The 14,333-nt window shown below is 54.1% G+C and overlaps 1 protein-coding gene across 6 annotated transcripts; it reads left to right on the top strand.

Moving 5' to 3' along the window:
- The first annotated feature begins 3,568 nt into the window (after positions 1–3,568).
- On the top strand, positions 3,569–13,398 carry SFTPB (surfactant protein B). Of its 6 annotated transcripts, none has more exons than XM_019714555.2 (11): positions 3,569–3,725; positions 4,065–4,195; positions 4,434–4,505; positions 4,858–4,983; positions 5,524–5,670; positions 5,895–5,984; positions 9,280–9,463; positions 9,612–9,772; positions 10,606–10,686; positions 11,171–11,255; positions 13,002–13,398. In XM_019714555.2, the coding sequence occupies exons 1-10, from the start codon at positions 3,662–3,664 to the stop codon at positions 11,231–11,233; spliced, it is 1,119 nt and encodes a 372-aa protein (XP_019570114.2). In that variant the 5' UTR covers positions 3,569–3,661; the 3' UTR covers positions 11,234–11,255; positions 13,002–13,398. The 6 variants fall into 6 exon arrangements, with proteins under 6 accessions (XP_019570114.2, XP_019570113.2, XP_074188373.1 ...); XM_019714554.2 differs by having other exon boundaries at positions 12,148–13,398; XM_074332272.1 differs by having other exon boundaries at positions 11,460–13,398.
- Positions 13,399–14,333: the final 935 nt, after the last annotated feature.

Below are 14,333 nucleotides of genomic sequence, written 5' to 3'. Positions count from 1 at the left end.
CACCATTGTGCTTCCCATGTACATGGCAGCTCTTCATTCAGGTTTGGAAAATAGGAGCTCAGGCTCCTGATGTGGGCAAAGGAGAAATGGGGTGGGCAGCTCTGTTAGTTTCCTGGGCCTGACATAGCAAATTACTAAACTGGGTGGCCTAAAACAAAATATTTATCCTCTTGCAGTTCTGGAGGCTGTAAGTCTGAAATCAAGGTGTTCTCAGGGCCATGCTCCCTCTGAGGGCTCTGAGGGAGAGTCCTTCCCAGTTTCTGGTCGTTGCTACAATTCTTGGTGGACCTTGGCTAATGGCTGCTTCAATCTCTGCCTCCATCATCACGTGATATTCTATGCCCCCATCTTCCTCTTCTTATAAGGACACCAGTCTTGAATCAAGGCCCATGCTAATCCAGTATGACCTCATGATAATGTTATCGGTCCAAATTCCGTATGCCCGACATTTCAAAAGGCCAAAACTCAAAACATCAGAGTTCGGAGTAAAGGAAGTTTTATTGATCAAGAAGTCACCAGCCAAGAAGAAAGGGTCGTGAGGAAGATCAAAGCCAACATTGGCCATTAGCATCAGAATCTTGGGGAGCCTGGGGAGACAGAGGGAAGAAAAAGAGAATGGTCCTGGTGCCCATCCATACCCAGGGTGCAGAGCCACTGGGCTGCTCAGGAATAGACCAGGGAGCTGGAGGCTGGGGTCTGGCCATTACTCCCCACTAAGCTCCTCACCATTCTGAACTCACTGCGCAGCAGGGCCTCACATCAAACGGGACAAAATGACCTCTGTCCCTGCCCCCCGAGCTCCCTTTGCCCAGGCCTTTCTTTGCAGGAGCCATTCCCTGTGCCGAGAGCCTTTTTCCAATCCTGTCCCCTTATTTTGAAGCCAACTTCTATTCTTCCTCAAGTCTCTGTTGAGCTGTCCCATGGCCCCTAGAGTCTCCTCTGTCTCCCCAGGCCTGGGCAGTGCCCCAACTCTGATCATTGGTCAGGGGCCCCCAAGAGCCGTCAAGTCCACGAGGTCAGTGACCTCCGTTTTTCCAGCTCCCACATCATCAGCTGTTATCTGGTCAGATGAATGCGTGAATGAAAGCGCTTCATAAACTCCTAAGTTTTATTGTCCATACTCCTTCCCCCTCCAGGGGAAATTCCTTCTTTTGAAAGAAAGCAAGATGTAAGAAAGAACTGTGCTAAGAAAGGCTGCTATGAGGTTAAGACACCTTTGAAATACCAGAAGTAATACCCCTGGACGCAGGTATTAATCTTCAAGAGAGCACAGCATCTTGTTAATTATCCTGTAATCCAATCCCTGCCTTGCTTTCCCCACTTTCACGTCATCTTCCTTAAATTCCCTCCTTAATTCCAAATGCATAAAAGAAACAGCAAAACTGTCGTTCTCCAGAGCATTTGAGATCTTATTCCCCAGCGTATGTTGTCAGTTTGGTCTCAAATAAATTTTATGAAAATTCTCTACAAGTTTGGATGTTCTTATGTCGACAGATATTTGGTAACAAAAAAGTACATTGTAATAAAAGCATTAATAGGATGTGTGCATATATATATGTTTACTTTTATATATACACGTGCAGCATAAAGTTTATTTAAATGTTAGCAGTAATAAACAAACAAAAAAAACCACAGACTTATCACAAGGGGCCCCTTTATCGCACTCCTTAGCACCTCAGCCTAGGACTGCTGGCAGGATAGATGATAGATAGATAGATAGATAGATAGATAGATAGATAGATAGATAGATAGATAGATAGATAGAGCAAGAGGCGTCAGAGCAAGAGGAAGCAGGGGCCCATCGCAGCCACCATGAGGCAGGACACCCTCCCCATGTCCAGGGCCAGGGCAGCTTGGCCAAGGGCTGGTTTTTTTGTGTTTCCTTTATTTTATGGTCTTGAATGGCAGTTCTCAACAGACACTGATCCCTCCTTGAGGATTTGATGGGAGCCATGAAATCACTATTCAGAAAACTCCACATAAACACATAGTTTTGTGTTCAGTTTGGTGGATTTGCGACTACTCCATTTGCCTTTCCCTCTGGGCACACAGGAACATTACATCTGCCAGCTTCCCCGCGGTTTAGTGGGAACACGTGACCGAGTTCTAGCCACTGAACTGACGGAAGAAATGAAGGACACCACTCCCAGGCCTGGGCCCCAAACCTTCCCTCACTATCTTCCACTCTTTCGCTCTGTGTCCTGCAGCCAAATGCACAGGATCCCAGGGGGACTCCAAGCTCCGAGGGACAGCAGGGCAAGCAGGGGGGGGCGTCTGGAGCCCTGAGACTGAACCAGAGCCTCCCCACCCGAGGCACTGCGACGTGGGTGAGAAATAAGTGCGTCCTGTGGGAAGCCAGTGGACTCCAGGGCTTTGTTACAGCAGTGAGACTACCCTGACCAATACAGCCCTGCAGGCAGCCGTCCACCAAACCCCACTCTCAGTGGGGCCTGATTGTATCCACACCAGATACAGCTGGGACCATTTGTTTGACACTAAGTTACAAGCACATGCCAATCCCGCCTTCTTGAGCTTGTATGGAACTCACAGGGCTCCCAGCCTTTGGTCACTCATGTACATACACTCTTGGTCAACTCCCATGATGGCCACTGGGTTTGTCATGTTGACAAGGGCTTGAGGCCAACAGAAGCTACACAAATCCCTGTGTGACCTCGAGGGTGCCACTTGACCACCGTGTGTCCCACTATTTTCCTCATGGTACGAACCCCTGCCTTGCCCACACTGTGAATATTGGAGCACCCCCCAGCGTCTAGAGGGCTCCTCAGTAATCAGGTAAACTGATCACCCAGGTGACGGCAAGGAGTGAATGCTCTCCTCCCTCCACTGGCAATCGTGTCCGCCCCAGCGTCAGAGGGTGTTTTTTCTTGGGTGTGCCCTGCCCCGTGGGGCCTGACCCAAGAGCCTCCGCAGGTGCAGAGGACAGTTTCCTTCTCCTCAATCTCCTGCTATGCCCCAGGCCCCACCCCGGGGACACGGTCACATCCCCTGGATGGAGCTGTCCTAGATCCACCTGGGAACCTCAGCTCCCATGTCCTTGTCTCAGACTTCCCAGCATTTTGTTTCCTCTTGTTTCATGTAAACACTCTTCTGACTAAGGTCAACCATGAACCATGCGTCCATAGAAACAGAGGAGTTTCTGGGAGGAAGGGTAAGGACGAGGGGGGTATGTGGCCTAGGAGGGTCCTCTGTTTGCCCTCCGGTGCTTGCCCGGAGTCAAGAGCCAAGCAGGAAGCTCTTCAGAGCTTTGCTCAAGAGCAGAGGAAGCCCAACAGGCCTGGGGTGGGGAAGGGAGGGGGTCACTCTGGCTTCCCTCGCCTTGCCTCAGTTTCCCTCCCATAGCCCAGAGAGATGGGACCAGATGTGGAGGCTCAAAAGCCCCCTGGTTAGAGGGAGCCAGGGGTCCAGTCTAGGCCCATGGGAGTTAAGGCAGGTCGCAAAGGGAACAGGAACAGGCATGGGGGAAGGGACAGGCAGGAGTGTCTCTGCTGGGAAAAGGTGGGATCAAAGCACCTGGAGGGCCCTCCAGGACAAAGGCAAACACTGAGGTCACTGCTGCTGCCGCACAGCCCTGCCCCCGCACCCCTGCCCCCAGCTATAAGCTCCCTCGCCCCAAGCAGACCATCCAGGCTGCGGAGGCATCATGGCCAAGTCACACCTGCTGCTGTGGCTGCTGCTGCTGCCCACACTCTGCGGCTCAGGTGCCGGTGAGTCTCCCCAGCCTCTCCTCACCTCCCTCCGACCTGGGGCCAGGTGTGGACAGGTATCAGGGCCGTCTCCACCATTTACTGAGCCCTGGCTCTGTGCCAGGCATTTCCCTACTCTGGGTATTATCCTCATGTTGAAGATGAGTGAGCTGAAGCTCTGAGAGGCTCCAGGGCTTGTCCAAGGTCACACAGCTGGTGGGCACTAGAGCAGGTGGAACCCAGAACTGACTCCTGCATGTTTAACGGCCACGCGTTACCCATGAACCTGGGTTTGGAGTGTGGGTGAGGTCAGGGCACCAGATACGGCCTGGATCCCAAGGTTGCTCTGGCCCCCAACAGCAGCTGTGTGGGCCACCTCATCCCAGGCCTGTGCCCAGGGCCCCGAGTTTTGGTGCCAAAGCCTGGAGCAAGCACTGCAATGCAGAGCACTGGGGCACTGCCTACAGGAGGTCTGGGGACACGCAGGAGCTGTGAGTACCCCCCACGGACCCACAGGACTGAAGGGCGGGGGTACAGGGTGCTCAGTAGGCTCTGGATGGGCCTGAGGGATTGGAGGAGCCCCCACATGGGATGGATGGGGTGGGATGAGGCTGCGGGCAGTTGCCTGTGCCTGGGCGTGCCCTGTCGCCCTCTGCCTGAAACAGCCTCACGCACTTGAGCTGGGAGCATGCCCCAGCTCATGTCTCCCACTGTGGGACCCCTCCCCAGGATGACCTGTGCCAGGAATGTGAGGACATCGTCCACACCCTCACCAAGATGACCAAGGAGGCCACTGTCCAGGTGATGAGGCCCAGACCCTCGATGAGGCTTGGGGACCAAGAGATGGGGGACAGGGAAGGGAGAAGAGGTTAGCCCCTTAAAGGGGCCATTTCCAGGCCATGGGTGAGCCCTCCAGGTGCTTCCTGGCCAGAAGAGGGCGCTGGGAGTAAACTCGGTTATTCCTACGGGGAAGGGTCCCTACCTGTGCCCAGCTACTTAACTCTTTGGTGCTCTCTGAACTCCAGTGCCCTGGGGAAAAGGTAGCCAGTCTGCCTGGTGGTGGCCTGTGCAGGGACTCGGGCAGAGGCAGACCTCAGGGAGGCTAGGCTGACTGTCCCCTTTCCATCCTTGTTGGCTCCCGCCTGCCTGCCAGGACATGATGCGGAAGTCCCTGGAGCATGAGTGTGACATCCTCCCCATGAAGCTGCTGGTGCCCCATTGCCACCAAATAGTGGACATCTACTTCCCGCTGGTCATCGACTACTTCCAGAACCAGATTGTGAGGGCCCTGCCCTGCCTGCCATGCCCACCCAACCCAGAGACACACACACCCACAGAACGCCAGCCCAACACACGCACCACACACGCAGACCCTGCCCACAACCGGTCCAGGAAACAGTGCCCCTCAGCCAGGCACACAGCTCACAGCCCCAGCGGCTCAGCTGTACACAGCGGGCCTGCACACTTACGAGCACCACACACACCCTTCACACAAACACACTTGGTCACACACTCAGCTACACACTCAATCTCACACAAAACCAACCCATTACAGACTCACACATACACTCTCACATACACACACATGTGTACGTTTATTCATTCTCATGAACATACATGCTCTCGTTCATTCACAGACATTCCCAGATACCTGCCCCAAAATCTCCACATGGCCCCATCTCTGCCTTTTGTCTCCCCCACGGTTGTAAACCACAGCCCCATCCAGCCTGCTCCCCCACTCCAGGCCCAAAGACAGTGGTCCTATTCCCTGAGTCTTTGAGCCAGCCTGACCACCCCTTCTCCCTGCGTTGTTCCCTAGAACCCAAAGTCCATCTGTGAGCACCTGGGCCTGTGCAAACCCGGGCGTCCAGAGCCAGGGCAGGAGCCGGAGCTGTTGGACCGTCTGCTGGACAAGTGGGCCGTGCTGCCCCAGGCCCACCAAGCGAGGCCCGGGCCTCAGACACAGGTGAGGGAGGCCCCACACTGGTGGCCCCTCACCTGATAGGTGGGGATCCAAAACGCTAGGACACAGCCAAGGCCTGCGAGCACTTGGGCCCTGGGAGAGGCAGAACCGGGAGACCTCTAGGCAGAGCCTGAGGCAGGAGGGGGAGGGGGGCAGAGCCCGGAGGATGCCCAGTGCCCAGCCGCCCAGTGCCCAGCCCAGCTCCCACCTGTCATTCTCTCCCCCAGGAGCTCTCCGAGCAGCAGTTCCCCATCCCCCTCCCCATCTGCTGGTTCTGCAGGACTTTGATCAAGCGGATCCAAGCTGTGGTTCCCAAGGTGAGCCCCACCCCCACAGCCCTACCTTCTCCCACCCCTCCTCACACGCCCTTCAGGGCCCAGCTGGCTGCCGGAAGTTAGGAGGAGAGCCATTCTCGTGCATTGCCCTCACCCTGCAGACCCTGGAGCTCAGGCTCAGGCTCGGTAGCTGCCAAGCCTAGAGTTCATTCGTCAAATGTTAGGCCCCCACTATACGCCAGGCAGGCACCATGCCAAGCATCAAAGCACAAAAATGGACAAGACCCGGTCTGGTCCTCCAGCAGTTCAGCACCTGATGGAAAAGAATCCCCAGTGGTCTCTGTAGAAAAGGTGTCTTAGTTTTTCAAAAGGAGAACTTCCACAGATGGACTCCCCTCCCTACCTGTGCAGAATTTGGAATCTTCCAGACCTGTAGTGACCATCGCCCAGTCTTCCCGTGCCCTGAAATGGGGCCCAAGTGAGGAGAGGCTCTGCGCCATCAGCCCTTCTCAGATGGACCCCCCTAGCCATCTGGTCACTGAGGGCTCATGGCAACAGACGAAGTCCCTGCTTTCCTGAGTTGGCACTGTGGTGGAGAGATTCTCTTTTTTTTCGGGTAGTAATAGGTTCCGAGCAGAGAATGAAAACAGATGAGGTAAGCAGTTCTCCACTGTTTGGGCAAACCCTTGAGCAGATGCCAAACTACCTCCCCAGCCACAACTCTCCACAAAGCCCCACCATAAGCCCACACTGACTGCTTACATTTCAGCATTTCCGCGGCAAGTTTCCCTATAGTGTGGACAACTGTGGACAGGCATCTAGGCAGGAGTTGGAGCCAGCTTGAGGGTTTAGGATGCAGGCTGGTGAGAGAGGAGGTGACAAGTGTCACTCTGGGCAGGAGACTCTAGGCTAAAGAAGCACCTGCTGAGGTCCTTCCAGAAGGGGCTGGGCCAGTGCCACTACCACCTGGTGCCACCCTCCTCCAGTCCTCCATAACTAGGACCTGTGACAGCAGATCCACGCTAGCAAAGGTGCCCATAGAAAGCAACATCCTGGTCACCACCAAGCTCGGCTTTCCTTATTGTTATTTACACTGAGTGCCAGCACACCTTCCTAGAGACCCACAATCAGAGCCTGCTGACCTCTCACAGATGCGAGAAAATCCCTGTGGGAAACCCAGGTCTGCTGGATGCCAGCTGGGTCACTCTGGCTGTGGGTGGATGTCTGGGTGGGTGGGTGTGGGCACCAGGGCCAAGGGGAGAGCAGCTCAGATTACCCAGTCCAGTCAAAAAATAAAGTAAAAATGAGGTGATGGACGGTGACGTGAGGGTGGGGTTTAGGCTGGTTGGTCAGGGAGAGTCTCTGAGGAGGTGATGATGAAGCTGAGACCTAGAGGTCACCAAGGCCCTGATGGGCAAACGGCCTCGAGCAAGAGTGAGCTTGGCAAGCTTGGGGAACAGAGAGCCAGTGTGGTTCCAGCAGGCAGGACTGCGGGAGTAGTAGGAGAAGGGAGCAGAAAGGTAGACACAGCAGGGCCACGTGGAAAGAGCTAAGCTGAGGTAAGAAGCGCGGATTTGATTCTGAATGCGATTTACAGCTAGTGAAGGGTTTCAAGCAGGGGATGCCATGATCTGATTTATTAGAGAGATCACTCTCCCGCTGTTTGAAGAATGCATTGGGCAGATGGGAGGCACGTGTGAAAGCAAGGAGAATATTTAGGAGATCTCTGCAGACAGCAAAATGAGAGAAGATAGGGGAAGGGATGGAACCAAGAGGGGAGACAGGATGTGTTTGGGAGGTCGGCTCAGCAGGATTCGGTGACGAATGGGACTTGGGGAGTGAGGGCCAGCGAGGAACCAAGGATGACTCTGTGGACTTCAGCTTGAGGAAGCAGATCCTTGATAACGCCACCAGCTGAGGTGGATAAACCTGAAGAGAAACAGGCTTGGGCAGAGCAAAAAAGGAGTTCTTTCCTATCCGTGATAAGATCAAGACACCTTATGTGACATACAAGCCGGCAGGCGAATACCCAAGCCTTAGGGGAAGGGTCAGGTCACAGACAGCAATCTGAGAGTTTCTGGCTATGGACAAGATTTAAATCCAAGGGAATGGGTGGGGTCAGCCAGGGACTGGTGGGGACAGGGTGGGGGAGGAGGCCCGGTCAAGCAAAAGCAAACACAAGCCAAAGAGCGGGAGGAGGACAGCCAGTGAAGTGGGGGGACGCTGAAAGGAGAAAGCATTTCCAGAAGGAAGGAGTGGTCACCGCGGCTGGAAGCTGCAGGGAGATCAAGACGACCCAGGACTGACAACAGAGGTTGTTGTGACCTTGAGAGCTGTTTTGGAGGCGTGATGGGGCAGAAGCCCAAATCGAGTGGGCTCTGGGGAGAATGGAGGGGAAGAAGTGGAGCAGCGAGTAGGGACAACTCTTTTAAGAACTTTTTCTGGGAAGGGGAGCAGAGATGGGTGAGGTTTTTGATGCTGGAAGTCACATTAGCCTGTTCACATGCCGATGAGACCAATCAATGGGCAGATGGGAGAAGTAATGAGACAGGACAGTGAGGACAGTGCAGGGTGAAGCGCTTGTGAAGGTGGGGGCAGGGCCATGAGTGGATGGGGCAGAGCGAGAATCACTCATCTGCCATCGCAGCAGTAGGGGAGGCCGAGTGTGGGTTCCCATGCAAGCACGTGGGCACAATTGGTGAAATGCACTTGTGTGGAAGGGATCACACTCCAGAGAATACACTTCCCTGTGCTTACTCCTAGCAGGGGCTGCAAGCAGGAGCGGGGGGCAGGGCCAGCCTGTTGACTGCAGGTCCTTTACATGTATTGGTCGAGTGAATGAAGGAGTGAAGGCACGAGCCAACGTGCTTGCCACCTCCCTCCCTGCTTTTCAGCTCAAACCCTGTGTTTGGAACTGTGGTGGGTGGGGAAACATCTGGCTTCCCCCAGAGCTCCTGAAACCAGGAATGCATTGGGGACTGTCTCTGGGAGCCACAGACTTATCCTGGCGTCAGGAGAGAGAATACATAGATGTGGTTCCACCTCCCCTCCAGGCTGTTGTTTGACCTTGGCAATGTCCACATCTCCAGGCTAGCCGTGACCCTTTCAGCAAGTCCAGTCTTTAGAGTCAGAGCTGGTTCACGGTCTGGCTCCTATGCTTGCTTATTGACTCTGGGTAAGTCCCCTGGACTCCATGATACTCAATGCCCTTATCTGTAAACAGCATAATAATTCTCAGAAGGAAACGAGAGGGTGTCTACAAAGTGCCCAGCTGGTGCAGGCACAGAGTAGATTTGCAAGGGAAGTTCCACCCTGCCCTCTCTCGGCCCTGCCCTAGGGTGTCCTGGCGATGAGTGTGTCCCAGGTGTGCCGCGTGATACCCCTGGTGATGGGCGGCATCTGTCAGTGCCTGGCTGAGCGCTACACTGTCCTACTGTTGGATTCACTGCTGGGCCGTATGCTGCCCCAGATGGTCTGCGGCCTCGTCCTCCGGTGCTCCAGCAAGGATGGCTCTGAGATGGGTGAGCCTGCGGCCCCAGCCCTGCCACTGCCCACTCTCATCCCCTCCCCCCAGCCCTGCACAACCCTCTCTCCAGTCCCCCTGCACTGCACCAGCAAGGACAGGAGCTGAACACCTCTGGAAGGCAGCCTTGATTCTTTCTTGCCTAGGCCTTGCCGCACTGGGGGCGCTGCCGGGAGAATGGCTGCCGCAAGACTCCAAGTGCCACCTCTGCATGTTCGTGACCACCAAGGCAGGAAACAGCAGTGAGCAGGCCATGCCACAGGCAATGCGCCAGGCCTGCCTCAGCTCCTGGCTGGACAGGCAAAAGGTGCGGACAGGCAATGGGGCCTCAGGACACAGGGTCTGCCCGGGGTGGAAGGATGAGCCAGGAAAGGCTTCGCAGCCAGAGACACACAGAGTGGGCTGGACCCCTGCCCTTGAGGAGGTCAGACAGGACATAGGCCAAACAACGGTGAGATTATAATAAGGCAAAACCCGCTATGGTCAGGAGTGGCCTCTGGACAAAGGTCGTGGGCTTGGAGGAGCAGCAGGCCTCCCCTGGAAACGGAGCGTGAGGCTGGTTATACATCAGGAGATGAGTAATGCTGGGGCCACCTGTGCAGGGCAGGGCCGGGCTCTCTCTGTGGTCCCAGTCCTGTCTCAGCAGCATCCCTCCTCCCAGTGTGTCTCACTGGGGATACACCAACCTGCCAAAGGAGAGATCCTAAAGTCCCAGGCCTAACTGTGGGTGACAGTAAACTCCCTTCATAAACTAAGACGGATCCAAGGCGGCAGCTTTACGAACAGTATTCTTCTGGCCAGCAACTTTCAGGGCTCCCCTCTGCCCACCATATCAGATGTCAAGACCAGATGAACTTTAAGATTTCCTCTAGAACTGAAAAATGGGAGGAGGGCATGGTGGTAGCTAAGATTCTGGTCCTGTATGTGGGTTTCAGGACCCTCCGCCAACGTCTCTGGCTTTCCCGACAGAAACCTACATTTCAGCCCATGCCAGCTATTCAGGGGGCTGATGCCTGGACGTGCGCCAGGTCACAGGGAGCCCTAGAGTGACCCAGATAAGTGGAGAGGCCAGGACAGCCAGGCAGGAAAGGCCTGAAAGGGGCCTAGGTCCACCCACGCTGTGTCTGTCTCCTTCCGCAGTGCGAGCAGTTTGTGGAGCAGCAGTCATCGCAGCTGCAGAGCCTGGTGTCCAGGGGCTGGGACGCCCGCGCCGCCTGCCAGGTACGGCCTCCCCTCCCAGATGGTGCTAGGACTTGCTCAGCTCCCAGAGCCCCCACCCTCACTGGTCCATGATCTGCAGAGGTCTCACTGTCTCGGTCCAGGGCAAACCCCCCACCACCACTGTTTTAATATAGCAAAGGAAAACTCAGAAGGGTCAAGAAGAAGCCGCGAAAAGAATGAAAAAGGAGGAGTTTGGGAAGGGCGGGAGCAGCTTTAAGGAATGTGGTGTGATGGACATTATGGGATGGGGTTGTTCTCAGAGCCTGGGGGTGTGCAGAGGGGGGTCCTGGGGGCTCTGGACCCAACCCAGAAGCTGGAAGGCAGTGGCTTGGGGAGGGGCCTGAGGGGGTCTAGGAGTTCACAGCAAGAGCACCCACCAGGGGGCAGGTGCAGTGAGAGCTGCCCCGCTGGGAGGAGCCTCCCGTGCCCTCAGAGCTGGAAATAGGGAGTAGAGGGCGAGGCCCTGATGCTATCCCTGTGGCAGGCCCTGGGGGCGTGTGCGGCCGCGCTCGGTCCTCTCCAGTGTGTCCACAGCCCCCACTTCTGATGAGAACTCAAAGCTGCGCCAGGTGAGTCCAAGCCCCCAGTTGGGGACAGGGATAGTGGGAGGGTCCTGCACCCATCGGGAGGGGGTCCTCTGCTCCCCAAGCAGGAAGAGGCAGCCATTGCAGCTGGCTGTTCCATCCTCCTCACAGGCCACTGCTCACGGCTCCTAAGGGCCCCTCACAGCTCACCCTCTCGCCTCCCTCATCTTCACTCTTTGCTGTGTTCAGACCAAGGCCAACCTTTCCTGAAACTCAGGGGAAATCATACTTTGCTGCCCCAAAGTGTCGTCTCCTCAGGAGCCAGGAAGTCTGCCATCACCGACCCTCCCTCCTGAGTCACCTTCCCTCTCTCTGATGCCTTAGGATGGAGGGGTCACCTGCAGCCTCTGTAACCAGGTGCTTCGGGGCAGGGCAGTGACCCTGAGAGGGACAGACACAAAAACAGTAGCCGTGAAGTCTCTGGAGAGCACACTTGGTCCACTTTACAATTCTGCTTAGAGCCAGACCCTAACACATTGGTCACTTATTCATTTCTTGACTCACTTTTTTAAAATGTAGTGCATGCCTGTGGCCAGGCCACATTTTAGTGGCAAGGGCTAGAGCTATAACAAAACAATGAGCACCCTGCCCTCCTGGAGCGCACACGCCAGGGTCCACCTCTTCCATCTTGAGGGGGGAGCCCAGCCCTGCTCCTGAAACGCTCCAGAATCACAAGCCCCTGTGGGAGGCGGTGGGGAGGAAATGCCTGCCCCAACTCAGGCCTATCCCTCAGGGACCAGTTTAATATTATTTCTCCCCTACTGGTGACAGCTAGTAGGAGCTGGGGGCTGCCCAGGAAACTGGGAGCCACCTTTCCCCAGCTCCCAGGGCTCCCACAGCAGGAAGAACTGGGCCTTCTCTCTCTCTGTTGAAACAGGAAGAGCAGTGGGTTGGGACAGGAGGCCTGGGTTCCAGTGCCAACTCTGTCATCAACTGACCACTGGTCCCCAGCCAAGATATGCCTCCCCCTCGCTGGTCTTCATTCTCCTCAGTGGCAAAGGGGAGCCAAGTGAGGCCCAGTGAGGCCATCTCCAGGACTCCAGAGCTCTCCCACATGACAAGGCGACTCCTCAAGCTCCCTGCCCCCAGTGAAGAGAAGCCTTCACTCTTCCCCTCCTCCTGTCCCCAAAAGGACCTCAAGCTGGCGGATCACAAGTCTGTAACTTGTGCCTTCAGTCCTGTCAGTCTTGTACATCCTACCTATAACCAGAGCCCCAAACCAAAGCCACTTCCATCCTCTGTGGGTGTGACACGCGGCCAGGGCAGCGTGTTCTGGAGGTTGTCTGTGAGAAACGGCTCCAGCCCTGTCACCCCACCGCAGCCAGCTCAATTCCCATAGATGCCCCCGAGCTGGGCCACAGTCCTTCCCCAGCTCCTAGCGGGCGGTGGGGTAGAAGCTGGGCCCTGCCTCACTCGATCTCCATGTAGGAAAGACACTCGGTTTTACAATTATTTTGCTAACACTGTCACAAAATTCAAACTTCAGAAGAATAAAAAATGAGAACATAAAGTACCATAAAAGATGGACATGAAATCTTTAAATGGTTTTTTAAAAATTCAGGACATACCTGGCGTGGTCAGGGGCTCAAGCAGGGTGGGCAGGTCACTGAGCAAACTTTCAGATTAGAAATGTTCTGCGGCTTAAGAGCTATTGCTTTGTTGAGATGTCAAAAGGGGTTTTCTTTTTGTCTTTTTGTAAAGTGAACTTCCAACTTTTGTTTGAAATTGCAGGCTGATTCGCTTTCTGCTATGATTTATCTCCTCAAAGCTCATTTGGGGTTGTGCACGCGAAGGATTAGTCCCTATGTAATACAGCGCCTGTAACAATGCTTACAAAGTCTTATTTCCTTGTACTAAAAAGCAAAGGACACTGTCCTTTAAGATGCTGCAGAAGCCACAGACTCACCCCGAAGTTAGCTGTGTGGGGGCCTACCTCACTCCCCTCCTTGACAGAGAAGTAGATATCTGTATCACCTCTCCCTCTTCAAACTGCTTCCAGCCTGGCCCCCACCTCTTACTCTCCCCTCTCCCAGAATCTACCACTGTGACAAAGTGAAGTTGTTAGGGTACGAAAAAATCAAAATATACAGAAAAACGAATAAATAAACCTTTAGCATTAAAGACCTAAGTGCCTGGAAGTATCCTGTTATTTATACAAGAACTTTTGTCATTATATTTCCTATTATAAAAGAAATACATGTTTATTGTAGAAAATTCAGAAACTGCAGACCAAACACGAGTTGGAATCATCCACAATCCCACCAATCCCAGGAAAGCACTATAGTAGGATGTATACTTTGACACTGAGTTACAGACTTTTCAATCCATTTTCTGCAGCCCTCCACCATTCAAGCACCAAAGAAGAGCTTTCTAGACAACTTGCTCTTGAGGTAGGGATAACACACACAAATCCTTGCCTCTGAATTTAAACTTTTTTTGTTTTTTTGTTTTTTGTGTGTTTTTTTGTTTTAGTTCTCTATTTCTTTTTTTTTTCTTTTTTTTAATTTTTATTAAATTTATTGGGGTGACAATTGTTAGTAAAATAATTTAAACTTTTAAGTAGACTTTTGTCAATCTATAGCAGACTATTGTCTTGAAAGCCATTATTTCAATTGCAAGACCAAAGTCCCTGAGAGAAGAGTGTCTTCAATTTTTTAAAAAGCTTGGTTGGGAGGATGAAGAGCCAAAGTGTGAATGAGAGGAGGTATTAATAGTTTATCCCACAAGCAAGCATGGGAATGAGCTCCTACTCAACAAGCGGTCAGGAGCTGACCAGCTGGTGGGAGGAGAGAACCGGAAGGAAGTGGCTACAACTGAGAGTCAGAGGGTCCCTGAGACGCGGCCAACATCCTGCAACCTGGAGGAAGGTCGGGAAGAAGCCCCAGGAGGGGTTAGGGCCCAAGAGCAGAGGGGACTTGTTCTTCACTTTCCAGGGTGTGGCGTGAGGAAAATACGAGTCCCTTGGAGAAGACTGCCTACAATCTGACATCAGAAAGAGTGAACAGAACAGCCTTAAAGACGGACCTAGACAGACAGGCCTGAGGATGGCCTCAGGGGGCGCCT

The sequence above is a fragment of the Rhinolophus sinicus genome, linkage group LG05 (assembly GCF_036562045.2).
Source record: "Rhinolophus sinicus isolate RSC01 linkage group LG05, ASM3656204v1, whole genome shotgun sequence".
Classification (NCBI taxonomy): domain Eukaryota; kingdom Metazoa; phylum Chordata; class Mammalia; order Chiroptera; family Rhinolophidae; genus Rhinolophus; species Rhinolophus sinicus.
Note: the sequence above shows the minus strand (reverse complement) of the source record. Positions and strands in the feature narration are given on the sequence as shown.